This window comes from Danio rerio, chromosome 18 (assembly GCF_049306965.1).
Source record: "Danio rerio strain Tuebingen ecotype United States chromosome 18, GRCz12tu, whole genome shotgun sequence".
Taxonomy (NCBI): Eukaryota; Metazoa; Chordata; class Actinopteri; order Cypriniformes; family Danionidae; genus Danio; species Danio rerio.
In genome coordinates this window covers 41132468-41150314 of record NC_133193.1, presented here as the reverse complement: position 1 = coordinate 41150314, position 17847 = coordinate 41132468, and the positions used below count along the sequence as shown (strand labels likewise).

The window sequence follows — 17847 nt, the reverse complement described above, 5'->3', positions numbered from 1 at the left end:
AATTCATATTGGTCTTCTGAACCATGTCATATCGTTGTCTGATTCGACAAGCCCCTCTCATATGACCATTACACAACAGTTAGACTGAAAGTACAAATTCCGGCAAAATGAGTCATGTTTCATGCAGTTTAGGTTTTATGTTTTTTCTGGAGAGCACTTCCAGACAACTTAAAATGCTGTTTTAAACTGAAAATGCGCTGGTGTAAACTGCCTTATTTTCACAAGAGACACAATTATATGATTAACAGGTAACACTTTAAAATAATGGCCCATTTGTTTATGGTAGGTAATGTATTTACTAACATAAACAATACCATAATAAATGTATTACTTATTGTTTTATTTATCTTTGTTAACCTAATAATGCATTGGTAAACATTAAAACTATCAGTAATAAATGCTTTACAAGATTTTTCATTCTTAGTTAATGTTAGCAAATACATTAAGTAATGAACCATTCTTCTAAAGTGATACCGATTTTAAAATACAGAAAAATTATATTAACCAGTTAAGCTCTGGGGCTATTTGGGGTAATTCCGGCTGAATTTGGCCTTCCGAATTAAAAAGCTTCCCATTTTCACATGCAGAGGTTTAAATACAAAAGTTTGGTATCATTTTAAAGGAAACCCTTTGAAATTAAAAAAAAAATACAGTTGAAATTGAAAACAATTGTTGTATATATTGTCTGTGTTATCATAAACACACAAAAAAGGTGCTTTTTTTTTTTTTTTAAATAAACTGAAGTTTGGAAATATGTAACTCGGGTCTTGAGTGCTCCAGCACCCTGGAAACAATTTTATTTCTTTCCAACAGGTGTCAGCAAACACAGGAAAAATGATTTTTTTCTTTATAATAATTTATGTAAGAATTATTCTATTCCAACTGCAAGGAGGAAAAATGACTTTTTTTTTTATTTCCGCCTACCTATTTTTGAAGTCTCCCCATACCCTCATACAGTACAATAAATGCAATATCTCAATGTCATTTTACAGAAAACCCTTTGAAGTTACAAAAAGAACTGCCGAAAGTGATCAATATTATTATATATACTCAGAGTTTAACTGGTTAACAGCACACACAATCGTTTTTACACATTTATACTCCATGTATCCACCATTTCCCTCTGACAAAGTGTTGTTTACAGAATAAATGAATTTGGTCTTACTGTACGCGAGATCTGACTCTTAATGAATGGAGCTGGTGCATTTAGTTAATAATATAATAATGATGATGATAATAATAATAATAATAATAATGTGATTAATAATAGTAATAGCATCCATTGTCCAACTGAAATAAATGCATTACATTTCTCTATACATCCACTCTCCTTAACACATTAACTGTCTTTTTTGGAAGGAATGTTATTGTTGTAACAATACATATTTGGACTCTTTGATTGTTCTGTTCAGAGCAAGCATTATTATTGTGTTCATATGTTAATCACTGCATGTGCAGAACTTAATGTAAAAATTTTCATTTTATTAATCAGTGCCTCTATAGTCCAGTGGTATACAAAAGTCATTCATTGTTCACAGCTCATTAGTTAACTGGAGAAATTAACTCGGAGTTCTGCAATTAGTTGAATATTTTATGAACATTTTTAACAACGTTTATTATTCAATTGTTTTGTTCCTTAGAATGATGCAGCCAAAGAGTTTGACGAGAAACACAAAAAGGACATCGAGAAGATTAAGGATATGAATCTTTCAGAGTGAGTATTTGCATAAAAGTGTTTATTTACACAAGACACAAGGTAAATTCTTAATAAATGTATTGATTCGATAATTTTGTTGAAATAGTTTTTGCACCTTGTTGAAAAAGTACTTATATTGTATAACCGTGCAGAAGAATTAATTTACTTGCATGGCATTTGTACTTCCCACCCTGCTCACAACTTTTTTTTACTCGCAATAATTATTGTGAAAAGCGCTATAGAAATACTTGTGTCCTAAACTATAGTATGTTGAAATGAGCATTTAAAATAAAAGTACCTGGATGTTCTACTATTTCCATAATGTATTTGAAGTGCAGATCAATACTCATTTCTAAGGCTAATATTGACCACAATACAATCTACATTGAGTGTGAATTCAGTTAAAACTACAAACAGTTTAAAAGCGTTAACAAACTACAAACATGGTGGATAAGTGAGACTGATTAGGCTTAGGCAAAGATGCTTAAATGATTATTAATTAATATCAAACCTTGTCAAACTATTTTTTTTTTTTATGTTTTCAATGTTGTTTCATCTGCAACAACATAGTGAACTTTTATAAACATGTTTGGTGATTTCTCTGCATGACTGACCTGCGAATGGCTGATTAATGCCTGCTGCATCTCCAACATGGCAGGAAATGAATTATAAAGGAACTGTGGACTATTTGACAAGATGATTGACAGGGCATGTGATTAAGCAGTAGAATGGTTCATTAATGAGGAATATCATATACCAAAACTTGTTCAGCTGCCAATTAAGTAGTAAAGTAGTTTACTCAAGTTCACCGCTCACATCACCATCCAGTCAACAAGCTCACTGAAATGTCTCACGGTTCTCCACTCCCCAAACCCCTGCTGGCAACTTTTAACCACTTTAACCTCTGTATATGTCTTGAATAACGGAGAGTGAGAGTGATGCTTAGCTTTAAGATATTTGATAACTTGCTTTTATATGCTTTTCATCTTCTTACAATCTTACGAAGCTTAACTTGAGAAGCTTGATAAATATGGGCCCAGATCCTCTGACATGGACTTGTTACTGTCCAGGTATAAGAGCTCACTCCTGTTGCATGGAGCAGATTAGGTGCATTTTGCTTATAACAATAACATCCATGGCCAACTGACCTAAATGGCTTGTATTTCTAATAAAAAAGGTAGGACGACAGTCAAAACAAATCTTTGCTTAATTGGTTTCTCTCTCTTTCAATTTCAATCTTAATTTGTATGTTTTTTGTGCCCATGTAGAAGACACATCACTTCTTTCAAGCGCTATTTGAGTAACGCTTTAGCCTTTGCTTATTAACCTTACCTATTATTGCTTGCTTTACTCAATCAGTTTATCTTAATTGCTCTTTTTTTTTTGAGTGACTGAGACTTGGCTAAAATAGGCTATTGAAGTCTTATATATACACTTACTGGCCACTTTATTAGGTAGACTTTACTAGTACTAAGTTGGACCCTCTTTTGCCTTCATTCATTTTTTTTCGGCATAGTCCCTTTATTAATCTGGGGTCGCCACAGCAGAATAAACCGCCAATTTATCCAGCATTTGTTTTACGCAACGGATGACCTTCCAGCTGCAACCCATCTCTGGGAAACATCCATACACACTCATTCACACTCATACACTACGGACAATTTAGGCTACCCAATCCACTTGTACTGCATGTCTTTGGACTGTGGGGGAAACCGGAGCACCCAGAGGAAACCCACGCAAATGCAGGGAGAACAAGCAAACTTCACACAGAAACGCAAACTTCACACAGAAACGCCAACTGACCCAGTCGAGGCTCGAACTAGTGACCTTCTTGCTGTGAGGCGACAGCACTACCTACTGTGCCACTGCGTCGTCCCTTTTGCCTTCAGAAAATTCTTAATCCTTTGTGGCATATATTCAACAAGGTGGTGGAAATGTTCCTCAGAGACTTTGGTCCATATTGACATGACAGCATCACACAGTTGCTGCAAATTTGTCGGCTGCACATTCATGATACAAATATCCCAATCCACCACATGCCATAGGTGCTCTATTGAATTGAGATCTGGTGACTGCGGAGGCCCTTTGAGTACAGTGAACCCATTGTCATGTTCAAGAAACCAGTCTGAGATGATTCACGCTTTATGGTATGACACGTTTATGTTATGAGTGCTGCAAGTAGCCATCAGAAGATACTTCTGTGTAGTGGTGAGCTGTGTTGACGACACGAAGCTCAATTGGTACTAATGGGCCCAAAGTGTGCCAAAAAAATATTCCCCACACCATTACACCAACACCACCAGCACAAACCGTTGATACAAGGCAGGATGGATCCATGATTTCATGTTTTTGACACCAAATTCTGACCCTACCATATGAATGTTGCAGCAGAAATCAAGACTCATCAGACCAGGCAATGATTTTCTAATCTTCTATTGTCTAATTTTAGTGAGCCTGTGCAGATTGTAGCCTCAGTTTCTTGTTCTTCGCTGACAAGAGTGGCACCCAGTGTGGCCTTCTGCTGCTGTAGCCCATCCGCCTCAAGGTTGGATGGGTTTTGTGTTTAGAAATGCTCCCCTGCATTCCTTGATTGTAACGAGTGGTCATTTGAGTTACTGTTGTTTTCCTATCAGCTGGAATTAGTTTGGCCATTCTCCTCTGACCTCAATAGGACATTTGTGTTTAAAGAACTGCCGCTCACTGGATATTTTCTATTTTTCGGACCATACTCTATAAACCTAAAGATGGTTGTGCGTGAAAATCAGCAGTTTGGAATACTCAGACCAGCCTGTCTGGCACTAACTACTATGCCACATTCAAAGTCACTCAAATCATCTTTCTTCCCTATTCTTATGCTCAGTTTGAACTGCAGCAGAACATCTTGACCATATCTACATGCAAAATGCATTGAGTTGCTGCCATTTGATTGGCTGATTAGAAATTTGTGCTAACGAGCAGTTGGACATAAATAATAAATAAATGGAATAAAGTGGCCGGTGAAAGTGTTATTATAAGGATGGTTATTGCCGATTTCAATTTTTATTTTTGATGTTTTTAATGAAGGTACATGATTCGAGGAGATGATGAGGAATGGGATCAAGTGTTGAAGAAAGCAGGACATACAGCTATTGTTAGCATAAAAGGGTAAGAAGTGATAAATGGCTCTCGGATTGGGGGACTTTTGTCTTTTGTTAAGTTTGGGATCAAGAAGTTTTATTAACTCGTATTTCTGTTTGGTTTTTCCTTATTAGTGACAAGAAAAGGAAACTAGAAGGCACGAACCAAAAAGAACAACGCGAAGGCAAGAAGATGAAGAAAATAAAGGACAAAAGGGGCAAATTTGGAAAGAAAACATGAAATGTACTTTAAAAGGAATTTTGAAAGTGACTGTGCTTGTTTTTTATTATGTTTTTTTTTTTTTAAGTTTAATTCAGGACAAGAATCCAAATAAAAGCTTAAGATGTTTGGATAAAGATTTTGAGAGACTATTTTGTTTTATTTTATTTATATTGTGGGAGGAGGATCCCAGGTATTTTCATTTTTTTTTTTTATTCCCAGTTTGCAGATTTTCTGTTCTTTTTCCATGAAAATTATCCTCGGGAGCATAACACTATTATTGTATGAACATACTTTGCTGTCTGTTAAATAATTATGATGACTACACAAGACTCATTGATTGCTAAACCCAGTGAGTTTAAATATTTTATTTAGACAGAATTTGGGGAAATGGCTCTAGATGAATCATGCATAACCTTTTCTCTCATGAACAGTATATGAACTCATAGCTAATCAATGTGATTTAATACCAGTGCACATTCTATATTGCTTTCAGAAAACATTTAGCTTAATTGAAATGATAGAGTTAAGCCTTGTGTAAATCATTATACAAAATTAATACAGTGCTGCAAAATTGTTGGATAGTCTTTAGGGAAATGTGTTGAACAGGCTGAAAGTCGGTGATCTTTGTGCTGTCATTGTTTGGTCATTCATCATTTGTGGATGTCTAATGACTGCATTGCACAACAGTGCTTCGATAACGAGCTGTGCTGCAAGAAGCAAAGAACTTGCACGTATTTTCTGCGGCGTATTTTCTCGAGTAAAAATGGAGATTCCTATCGTGGATTTCAACGTGTTTGAACTCGGAAAGACGAATGTGTCGGCTGATGAACTGGATGATTTGAGTAAAGAAGTGAAAAGAGCCTTCACCGATGTGGGGTTTGTTTATCTGAAAAACACGGGAATAAGTCAGGAAGAGGTTTGTGAGGATTTCTTTTACGTGATAGTAGTTATGAGAAGTTCAGTAGCTCGCTTACTGTTTTTTTGTCGACTGTTTCAGGTAGACAATGTTATGGCTGTTTCAAAGAAGTTCTTCAGTTTGCCAGAAGACGTGAAAAAGTCTTTCAGCAGGGGTAGTTTCCCATGTAACGAGAACCATGGCTGGGTTTCGGTAGAAACGGAAAGGCACGTCGAACGACTCTCGGGTGATGATCAGCTTCTAAACTCAGGAATGATGAAGATGCGTCTAACGACTGTATCTTTTGTCATTTCACAGTTTGAACCCTCGGCGTCCTGGTGATTTGAAGGAGGCGTTCAATACATCGACTTTGAGTGCAGATATTGTAAATACAATTCTTCAGTTTGTTCTCCTACTTTAATCATAGCATGTTTTTGTGGGTTCAGTTTTACAAATCTTGAAGAGGTGACAAGATCAAAGAGATCAAATTTTATGCAAATATTTCATGTTAAAAAATGGCATAACAAATGTGCATGATTGTTAAAGCAAGTTTATTTTAAATATCCCTAAAACAATATGTAACGAATACTGAGTCTAACTATAGAAACTGATAAATTAAGGCAGAATTGCACAAGAAAATGCCTGGTCTTTTTTATTTAAATAAAAATAAATAAATAAATAGAAAATAGAATGTAGTTGGGTGGAAATACATGGAAAGAATCCATTAATCATTCATTTCCAGAACTGTAAAAAGTATGCAACTAAAGAACCAGGTTCTAGAGAATACTGAATCTTGTTCCCCCATTCATAATCAAAAGCTTAAGTGCCATAAAGCAGTGTTATCTGAGTCTTGAAGTAGCAGCAGTTCAAGTCTGGCATAGTGATTGATGGTCATGGTTTAAGCCGATACTAACAATAATAGACCTTCCAGGTTGAAAGATCTTGTGACTTAAAATGAACCCTCAAAACCCAGAACAAGATCCTGCAAGGTAAATTCTTCAAAAATGGTGCAACAGAAATTGGTGCAATGATACTTACTACTTTTACATTTTTTTAAACAGCCATTTTAATATATTTTTTGACAGTTTAGCTTATGACTTTTATTAAATGCATTATGGTCATGTTTAAATACCCTTTATAGACTCTAAAGCAAGTGGCAGACTTCCTGGAGGGTTCTTAATGGTTTAATTTAGACCTAATTCTTCACTTAAAATCTTTTGCAGTTCATTTTCTTAATTCTCAACCAGTTTCTGGAGACATTTCTTGTCCATCGGTATATTTATCGGTATATGTTTTTTGGACATTTTATTTGCAAACAAACTGCTAAATACTTATTCACATCTGAATACTGCCAGGCCTTGTTAACAATTATACATTAATAAATAAATACAAGATTAACCATAGTTGTTAAGCTTTGGAATTGATGCGCTTGAGAAAAAAAAAATAAAATCTTGACTTGCATAATAATGCACACTATTTAAAGCCATTCAAAGTCAGCATTTACAAAGTTTGTCATGCTTGAGTAAATTCTTTAGGTGAACAATTAGTCTGTAAACACCTAATCCCCCCCACCACCACCACCCCCCACCAAAAATCTTTGGTAGTCTTCAAAGTCTGACCATACAGAAATATTAATGAAATCAACTTTTAATGTGGGATTTAAAACATTACATGACTCTCAATGTGCTCAGAAGTGGCCTTCAGAAGGAGTTGCTGATTTCCGAGATGTCCAGGTATCATTTTTCCTGCGCTGTAAGGAACTTTCTCTGCGGGTGCTGCGACTGATGGCTCTTGGTTTGGGGCTGGAATCTGAAGTCTTCCTTGATGCTCACAAGCTAATTGGAAGTAAGTAAAATCATATGCACTTCCGCATCCTCCAATTGAGGTCTTGCTTTGAGAAGTGGATTTTAAGGTGTAATTGTTTGTAGGTGATGTGAATAGAACCACACTACGGTCTCTGTTCTACCCTCCTGTCAAGAGCACAAGTGTGAAGGAAAATCAGCTGCGATGTGGTGAACACTCAGATTATGGCAGCATCACTCTGGTCTTTCAAAGCCGTGAAGGTGGACTGCAGGTGAGCACCAGTACAGGACAACATTCTGTTCATTATTGTGGATCTTTATCATTTAGAAAGCATATATTTGTGTCTGCATATTCTCCAGGTTTTAAGCCGGGCTGGTGAGTATATTTCTGCTCCGAGTATTTGTGGGACGGTTCTGGTTAACATTGCAGACATGATGCAAAGATGGACCAGCGACATCTATGTGTCTGCCGTAAGTTTCTTTTACTGATGTTACATTTAATTTAACAGAGCTTGTACAATGGGTTTGGCAAATACAAACGCAGTTAAAAAAAGAAGATTTAATTTTCCTTAACCTTTATTTTTATTAAGAAGCAAAATACAAAGAAATCAAGTGTTTTTCATGACAAAGTTGTATTTTGTAACCTTAAACTAAAGTTGGGAGAGAGGTGTAAAATTGAAATAGTTATAACTTTTCCAAACGAAACAAGTTTTAAAAGTGGTCCACAATAAACAATAAGGTGAACTGGTAATTAAAGAAGGGTATGTATTTGGGTGTAAAATGATCCAGCATTTCAGTCTTTTTCAAATAAAGCTGCATAATTTCTCATCATTCTGTGCTATGAATCATTAGCTAATTATCAAACAAATTAAAAATCATATTTTCAACATCTGCTGAGAATGTGGCCATCAAAAAAAGGAGAATCACACAACAATGATCATGACTGTTGAGCTGCTGAAAACTTGTATTAAGACAGAGCCGGCAAAAACGCTTGTTGAATTTCAAAGAGATCATTCACCCATAAGAATTTCTATTACATGTATATTTATACAGTTGTTTTTTTTTATTATTGGGTGAACTATCCTCTTAACAATTACAATCCTCAATTTCCAAACAATCAAACATTGTTATTAAAAGGAAAGCTGATGTAACACCATTTAAACAAAAATTTTGCAGTACTTCTAACATCAATATCAAAACATTTTTTAATTAAAATTTAAGTAGAAATAATTTTTGTTATGTTTAATGAATTGAACTAGCCTAAGACACTATTTGAGAAAGTAGCAGTTACATAAAAAGTCTGTGTGAAATTTTTAGTATGTTGACATGTTGTGCTTTCTTTTTGCACATCATTCCCTTGTAGCAAAATAAGAGGGGCGTTGTTAAGAATATTGTGGCTGAAGCCATTAAACTAACATCAACAGAAGATTACCAAAACACTTTTTCCCCCTCAGCGGATTAACCTGCGTAGTGAATTGTTCACCTAAGGAATAACATTGTGTGCAAGCAAAATAAAATTTGTAAATGCAACAATGGAAACATGTTTAAATATTATAATGCCTGTATTTAGAGAAAGTTCACCCAAAAAATAAATCCCTGCCATCATATTCTTACACTTGACTTGTTCCGAACAAGTTTGAGTTTTTTCCCGGTGTTAAACACAAAAGAAGATATTTTGAAGATAGCTAGAAAGCTGTAACCATTATCTTCTACAGTGTGTTTTTCTTACGTGTCTGCGGAAGTCAATGGTTACAGGTTTTCATGTTTAAATATATGAAGAGTTCAGATACAAAAAACCTCCTAGTGCCATCTAGAAATTTCTTTTAAAATGAGCATTTTTCTCAGGTCCCTATATTTTGATTCAGTTATTTCATTTTTATGGCAAGGAATAGGTAATTGTCATCAATTTTAACATTAAATAACTAAACATAAGCATAGGAGGCAGAGAAAAATGCTCATTGTAGAAGAAAACTTCAGATGGGACTTTCAATTTCCAGATGGTTTTTGCATTTGAACTCTTCATATCATCTTCTATTGTGTTATAAAAGAACAAAAATCTCAAACTGGTTTGAAACCACTTGTGGTTAAGTAAATGATGACAGAATTACTTTTTTTGTGAACTATCCCTTTAATGCCTGTTTAAACCTTCATATTGTGAAGAACCTTATATTATAACTTCATTGACACAGTGCATCCTGAAAGTATTGATAGCGCTACACTTTTTCCACATTTTTTCATGTTACAGCCTTATTGCAAAAAGGATTAAATTAATTTATTTGCTCAAAATTCTACACACAATACCCCATAATGACAGTGTGAAAAAGTTTTTTGAAATTGTTGTAAATTTATTAAATAAAAAAGCTGAAAAATCACATGTACAGAAGTATTCACAGCCTTTTCATGAAGCTCTAAATTGAGCTCAGGCACATTCTGTTTCCACTGATCATTTGTGTGATGTTTCAGCAGCTTAATTGGAGTTCACATGTGGTAAATTCAGTTGATTGGACCTGATTTGAAAAGGCATACACTTGTCTATATAAGGTCCCAGGGTTGACAGTGCATGTCAAAGCACAAACCAAGCATGAAGACAAATTGTCTGTTGATCTCCGAGACAGGATTGTCTCGAGGCATAAGGGTGGGAAAGGTTACAGAAAAATTTCTGCTGCTCTGAAAGTTCCAATGAGCACAGCGGCCTCCATCATCCGTAAGTGGAAGATGTTTGGAACCACCAGGACTCTTCCTAGCTGGCCGGCTATCTAAGCTGAGTGATCAGTGGAGAAGGGCCTTAGTCAGGGAGGTGATCAATAACCCAATGGTCACTTTGTCTGAGCTCCAGCGTTCTTCTGTGGAGAGATGAGAAACTTTCAGAAGGACAACCATCTGTGCAGCAATCCACCAATCAGGCCTGTATGGTAGAGTGTACAGACCGCAGCCAATCCCAACCCTGGAATTTGCCAAAAGGCATCTGAAGGACTCCCAGACCATAGGAAACTAAACTCTCTGGTCTGATAAGAATAAAATGGAACTCTTTGGAGTGTTTCATTGGAGAAAATCAGGCACCACTCATCACCATCCTAATACCATCCCTATACAAAGAAGCACGGTGGTGGCAGCATCATGCTGTGGGGATGTTTTTCAGCAGCGGGAACTAAAAGACTAGTCAGGACTTAGGGAAAGATGAATGCAGCAATGTACAGAGACATCCTGAATGAAAACCTGCTTCAGAGTGCTCCTAATCTCAGACTGGGGCAACAGATCATCTTCCAGCAGGACAGTGACCCACAGCACACCACCAAAATATCAATGGAGTGGCTTCACAACAACTCTCTGAGTGGCCCAGCCAGAGTCCAGACCTAAATCCTATCGAACATCTCTGGAGAGATCTGGAATTGGCTGTACACTGCCGCTTCCCATCCAACCTAATAAAAAAGCTTGAGAGCTACTGTAAAGAGGAATAGGCATAAATTCCCAAAGACAGGTGTGCCAAGCTTGTGGCATCTTATTCAAAAAGACTTGAGGCTTTAATTGCTGCCAAAGGTGCATCAACAAAGTATTGAGCAAAGGCTGTGAATAGTTATGTACGTGTGTTTTTCAGCTTTTTTGTTTTTAATTAATTTGCTACAATTTTAAAAACTTTTTTTTTTCACACTGTCATTATGGGGTATTGTTTGTAGAATTTTAAGAAAATAAATGAATTAAATACATTTTGGAATTAGGCTGTAACATAAAAATGTGGAAAAAATGAAGCGTTATGACTTTCCGGATACACTGTATTAAAATATGACTTTTTTGTAGTCTTTTAAAACCCCTTAGTCACACTGTAGGTTTTTATTTTATTTACAATCGGCTCCCTATAAAGGGTTAAATCATGTCTATTGTTCTGTCCATCAGGTTCATCGGGTTTTGCTGCCCCCTGCAGGAGACTCCAGCACACGCCAGTCTTTAGCCTTTTTTGTACAACCTGATGATGACGCCATGATTTCCTGCTGCGATGGATCAGATAAATATCCTCCTGTTAGATCCCTTGATTATCTTTTATCAAGGTTCAGCGAGTCTTATATTACAAAAAACACATCTGACATGAGCTTAATTTTATGAAGCATGTTTAAAAAAATTGCTATAAATAATTTATGGTTATAATCATCAGAGAACATCATTGTTGAAGCTGACATAATTTAATAAATTTTAAAGAAATTTAAACGACAATAATACTCTGGAACCCACAAAGGATACTCAAACAAGCCAAACGTTCTCATATATGAACTATCGATTTCTGCGTGTTTTAGAAATGTGTACATTTTTGTGGCTATTTTAAAGGCAGTGTTCTGTCATTTCTAGCATGAAAGTGTCCACAAAAAGCTGTTGATTATTCACTTGAAACAGTGATGGTATAATTACTGATATCCTGGGATGGATATCATATTTTCTACAAATTTGTTTTACACCAGAATATGTTTAGCATTGGACGTACTTTATGAAAGGAATCCTGAATTATGCGTTAACTAAAATAAAAAGATTTATCCTATGAGGTTTGGCTGTGTTTGTGCAAATCAGACATGACAATTAAACAATAAAATACAATCAACTTTCTTTGAGCACAAGATTCAAGTACAATCCCTATCCTCACAAACAACAACATAGTCAAAAGTGTAACCGTCCACTGATAGTTCTGTTTATCACGTTTCAATATTCATGGTTGTTGAATGTTGCTTTGTGTTTGATGCCAATGCATTTCCTATGAGACAGTACATTGAATGTGAGGATGGAAATGTTTAACTCTACATACAGCACACATACACATTACAGACATTCAGGAGAGCTTGAGCTGCTAAGAATGTGGAGGAAGGTCCTGCGACAACTGCTGACCATCACCAGGTAAAATCTCCACAGCGGACAGAGCTGAATTGCACAAAAACAAAGAAAAAATGCTTGTTATGAGAGCATTTACAGGTCCTTTTTATTATTGTTATTCTTATTAATTAACCACATGATTATCCAATTTCATTAAAAAAAATATATAATTAATTTAACATTTACAAATTTATTACGTAAATTATAAAATAGATTTTCTTTCTTTCTCAGATTGCAATTAGTACTCTGTCCTTAAGGGCCGTCCACACTTAGAAAGATCACTATAATTTAAACCCAATGATAAAGTTGGTAAAATCACTGTGATTCATTAACAAGCACTGTTTTAAAAACGTTTTAAACTTGTAAACTTATTCTTGATAATATTTGATAAAGATTGATGTTCACAGCGAGCTCAACAGATCTTTTGATCCCAGTTGCTTTGCATTACTATAGAGACATGTTACAGTTTTTCTCTATTGGTTTGGCTCATTTCTTGACACAGGAATTACATTCTCAAAACAACATGGACAAACCTCCAAACCACTTGGCAGTTGTTCACAACAGACTTGATTTTCTCATTCATTTCATCAAATTGCAAATGTCTAAGTTTATCTTGCAAATGTCATCTTGCGGTTATGAATATAATAAAACGTGTTTGTTTGTTGTAAAAATTCATAATAATGACAAAAATACTAATTTGTGGATCTCCTTACTTCCGGACGCAGCTGTTGCTGGGGTATTCTGGGAAATATTTCTTACCCCTTGGTTTCAAGTGTGGTCCTGAAAAGTCTTCGTTTGAAGGGGTGTATACCCCTTGCTCTTAGCCCTACGCCTTTCAGCTAAAGAGAATTGGGACACCATTAACCCAACACGGGCACGCGCAATATGAGGGGTAAGGGGTAGGGCTAAGGGTAGAATTGGGATTGGGCCTAAATTTCACTGGATTCGGATGGGCTGTTAGTCTTATTAATTAGCTAAAAATATCACTAAAAGCAATCCCAACAATTTTGTTTCATTATACATTTATGGTTACAGTTGTGGTCCGTGTTTTTTTTTTTTCTTTCAGAATGTTTTTAGAACAACGTTTTGATTGTTATCTTTACAGCTAGCTATAGTCTTTAGTGTGAATGGCGCTTTAAAATGACAACGTGGACGAAGAAATTGGACTTTGCATTATGCTGTAAATTCTATTTTGCATTTGATAGATCAATTCCAAGATTCTGTCTTGTTTCCAACACTGTGAAAATCACAGGCCCCTTCATGCGACCTATGTAAAAAAAAAGTTGCACTGACCTTTGGGCTGCACTGGAGGCTCTGTTTTCTGTGCTTTCAGCCGCTCCATGTGTTGTACTGCCTAAACAGAAGAAATAAGTTAAATAGGCAATCCATCAACAGGTTGAGCAAGTGAACAACTGTAGAGGTGAGGCAGAACTAGTATGAATAGATTTCCATTTAAAGAGGAACAGGACTTGAAATTAAGCCTTGATGTGCTTGCAAGAAAATGGAATGTATTTTGTCATCTTTCACGTCAAAGACAAAAATCAAAGTTTACATTAAAATAATGACACTTAAGACCTAAAATGAGCACTATTAAAATCTAGAGGGACAAGGTCATACATGAAAACAATTAGCATAACCTATAAATGAATCAACTAAAGGGATAACTTTACTTTAATACAAAACTGGTTAAAAAAACTGTTCCAGATATATATATATATATATATATATATATATATATATATATATATATATATATATATATATATATATATATATATATATATATATATATATATTTTATTTTATTTTTTTTTTCTGTTGAACACAAAAGATATTTTGAATGCTGTTTGAAATTGGTAACCATTCACTTTCAACATAGGGAACACAATGAAATTAAATGGTTACAGGTCAACAGCATTTTCCAAAATAACTTATTTTATATTTTCATTTACAGAAAAAAAAAAAAAAGATTTCAAACAGTTTTGTAACCACATGAGGGTGCACCCACACTATGCTATCCGAAATATACCCGGGCACGTTTCCTGGTTTGTTTGCCAAGTGTGAGTGCTCCGAATCCGGATCTGTTACGCAAAATATTTGACTGTGTCACTGCATCACAAACGACTAAAAATAATACAAACAATATACCTAAAGAAATGTCCACTGTGCCAAGCGAGAGCGCTGCTCTTCCTGTTAAACAGTTGCATTATCAGTGACTTAAGCGTGCTTCAGTTCAGAAGGTAATGCAATGTGAGTGCATGCCGTGGGGGGGAGAGAGGAGCTCTTCGGCACGATTCAAGGCAACTGTACCTAGCGTGAGTGCCCTAAGAGTGAGTAAATAGTGAGCTTTTTAATTTTGGGGTGAACTATCCCTTCAACTGTGGATAACAATAATGAAACAAGCAAAAAATGGCTTTCCATGTTCTTTTTAGGTTCTTTTATTATAGACTCGTCTCATGATTTTTCAGGACCGTAGTATTTCTGTCCGTTCTTTTGTACCTGCTGTAGTTCCATCTTCTGGGCGTTGAGCTGATCCTGTTGTCTCTCCAGCTCCTCTCTCTGCTTCTGCAGGTCATTTGTCCTCAGGTTCAGGTCTTGTTCTTCTCGAGCGAGATGCTGCTCAAACTCTCTCAGCTCTTCTTCAGTGTAGACTGGATTCTGATCTAGAGTCTCAAGAGGAGGCAGACAAATGACACTGTAAAGACGACTTCTATATAGTACATAATCACTACAGTGATTTCAGCTGGTAAGAATTTTAAAGTCTGTGTGAAATCAAAATGTACAATGTTTATTTTGTTTATTCTTTAGGTGAACAATAAATCAGTGCAAATTAATACATTGAAGAAAAACAAAGTTTATTTTAGTAATCTCCAATAATAATCAAAAAAGAAAACCCTGCCACTACTTAATAGTCTGTTTTAGTTAGAAGTACATCAACATATTGAAATAAAAGTTCTGGTTCACCCGCCCAACTGTTCATGAACGTATTTAAATGCTCACTAAAGGCTGTGAACAACAGTAAAACTGTGATCTCTAAAAATCATTACAGTTTAAAAAAAGTGTATTAAATCTAGTTTAAAATGCTATTTATTCCTGTGATAAAGTTGATGATACTTCAGAAATAATTCGTACACAATTTAATTCTCAGAATTGGTTGTGCTGATTCATGTTTTTGGAAACTACCCCTTTTTTTCTAGATTTTCTGATGAATAAAAGGTTCAAATGAACTATTTATTTGAATGAGAAATCTTTTGATATATTATAATGACTTTACATTGTGACTTTTGATCAACTACTGAATGAAAATAGTTTTATTTCATTTATGTGCTTTAATCTTACACTATTTTTTGGAATATATGAGATTTCCAATTTTTACATTCACATATTTTATTTAAATTTTCAAAGAGATTTTGGTAACATTGGATAATAACTGCCCACTGTGAATCATCATGAAGCATTACAGCTGTCTGCAATACTTGATTCTTATTGGTCAGCCGTGACATTACAAGGTATGTTATGTTTGGGATAAAGTACATCCCGGAGGTTGTTATCGCTGGATATGCTTATTTCAGTTTTATCATCGAAAGGCTTATTGGCAGCCTGACACAAAAAAAGTCTTTTTAAGACTGAAGGGCTTTATTCTTCAAAAACAACTATACTGGATGTACTTTATCCCGCTTATGCCATAGCTATTTGCCACAAAACTGAAGAATTACACACAAAACATCGTTCTGAGCTGTAATAGTTTACAAATTTTTCAATTTCATGTAAAGCTGACAGAAACCTCAATACTTAATTTAGTATTGAAATATTAATCATTAACAAAGTATTAAAAAACATGAATTAAGTACATTAAATATGTGTTTATAAGTAGGCCCACATGGAATCTGCGTGCCTAATTATTTATGTAAATGTGTTCAAATACTGTGTGTGTGTGTGTGTGTATATATATATATATATATATATATATATATATATATATATATATATATATATATACATACATACATATATGTGTGTGTGTGTGTGTGTGTGTGTGTGTGTGTGTGTGTATGTATGTATGTATGTATGTGTATATATATATATATATATATATATATATATATATATATATATATATATATATATATATATATTTATGTATGTATGTATGTATGTGTGTATATATATTGTATATCTATTCAGTTTTCAATATTAATTTCAATAAAATGCAAATATTTATAAGGTTCATTAACAATACAAAAGTAATACTACACTGTAAAAAAAATCCTGGTTACCTAAATTTTAAAGCTGAATCAAATTAACCTTATGAGTCCACTGAACATATATTACTGACTTAAAACTTATAAAATTAACTTAGAAAATGATTAACTTAGTTTAATAAGTTAAAATGAACTAAATACATATGCTATCATGACTAATTAAGCATTTCATCTTTTATAGTGTAGTAGTTCTTTTTTATGATCCACTTTTTTGGTAAATAAAGTAAGACTATCTAACTGGATTTGCATTGTAAACCTTAAATGAATTATCAGTAAAATAATCATTTTTCATTTGATGTTTTGTGTTTTGTTGATGGGAGTTTATTCTGGTGTGTTGACCCCTGATACATAATGGGCTGAGCTGAAGGAAAATGAATGAATGAAGTTTTAGTAACACCTTAGTTTAGGTCAAAAGTCACACGATTTACCACTGGCTTATTAGCTGCCTATTATTAGGATATTAACTGTTCATAAGTAAAATATGATTTCAGTCTGTATTCTGAACCCTACCCAAAAGCGAAACCAGACTTCTATCATAATAACTATTAATAAACAGCAAATTAGTAGTTTATTAAGCTGGTAGTGTTAATTAATGATTTGTCCTAATGACCTAAACTTAAGTGTTACCTCAGTAGTAGTTCTTTTACTGTCAAAACCTGCGCATAAATAGACAACAAAAACAAAAATACCGTCTGGCCTTGCTTATCAAGCATTAAGGATTTGTAGCTGTATTTATAAACTGTTTACTAATGTCTATTATGTAGAGTAACAAAAATGTTGCTTTCAATCAAATTAACTAACGCAGTATCACTTTTTTCACGTTTTAAACTTTAAAACAAAGAATCCCTTTTATAACACAATGGAGATCAATGCTGAATACACTAGTCGAGCTGCGATGGTGGCGCAGTGGGTAGCACAATTGCCTTACAACAAGAAGGTAGCTGGTTCGAGCTCTGACTGGGTCCGTTGTCCTTTCTGTGTGGAGTTTGCATATTCTCCTCG

At 34.8% G+C, this 17847-nt stretch overlaps 3 protein-coding genes across 10 annotated transcripts in view; 2 read left to right on the top strand and 1 right to left on the bottom strand.

The window, feature by feature from the left end:
* The window catches only part of nat10 (N-acetyltransferase 10), a 30053-nt gene extending 24884 nt beyond the window's left edge, over positions 1-5169 (top strand). Inside the window, exons 27-29 of one of the 2 annotated variants that reach the window (XM_073928988.1) lie at positions 1641-1714; positions 4760-4840; positions 4948-5169. In XM_073928988.1, the coding sequence (XP_073785089.1) occupies positions 1641-1714; positions 4760-4840; positions 4948-5053 (261 nt within the window). In that variant the 3' untranslated portion in view covers positions 5054-5169. 2 annotated transcript variants of the gene reach the window in all.
* A 551-nt stretch (positions 5170-5720) lies between these two features.
* Positions 5721-12260, top strand: si:dkey-10o6.2. 2 transcript variants are annotated; one of them, NM_001102635.1, is given in 8 exon segments: positions 5729-5951; positions 6033-6157; positions 6249-6315; positions 7622-7775; positions 7859-8004; positions 8093-8203; positions 11624-11795; positions 11797-12260. In NM_001102635.1, coding segments are annotated over 8 exon segments (948 nt in total). In that variant the 5' UTR covers positions 5729-5798; the 3' UTR covers positions 11817-12260.
* Positions 11892-17847, bottom strand: part of nucb2b (nucleobindin 2b) — a 32128-nt gene continuing 26172 nt past the window's right edge. For all 6 annotated transcript variants that reach the window (XM_073928897.1, XM_073928900.1, XM_073928901.1 and 3 more), the window contains 3 exon segments: positions 15083-15253; positions 13877-13937; positions 11892-12631 (listed from right to left, as the gene is read on the bottom strand). In XM_073928897.1, the coding sequence (XP_073784998.1) occupies positions 12561-12631; positions 13877-13937; positions 15083-15253 (303 nt within the window). In that variant the 3' untranslated portion in view covers positions 11892-12560.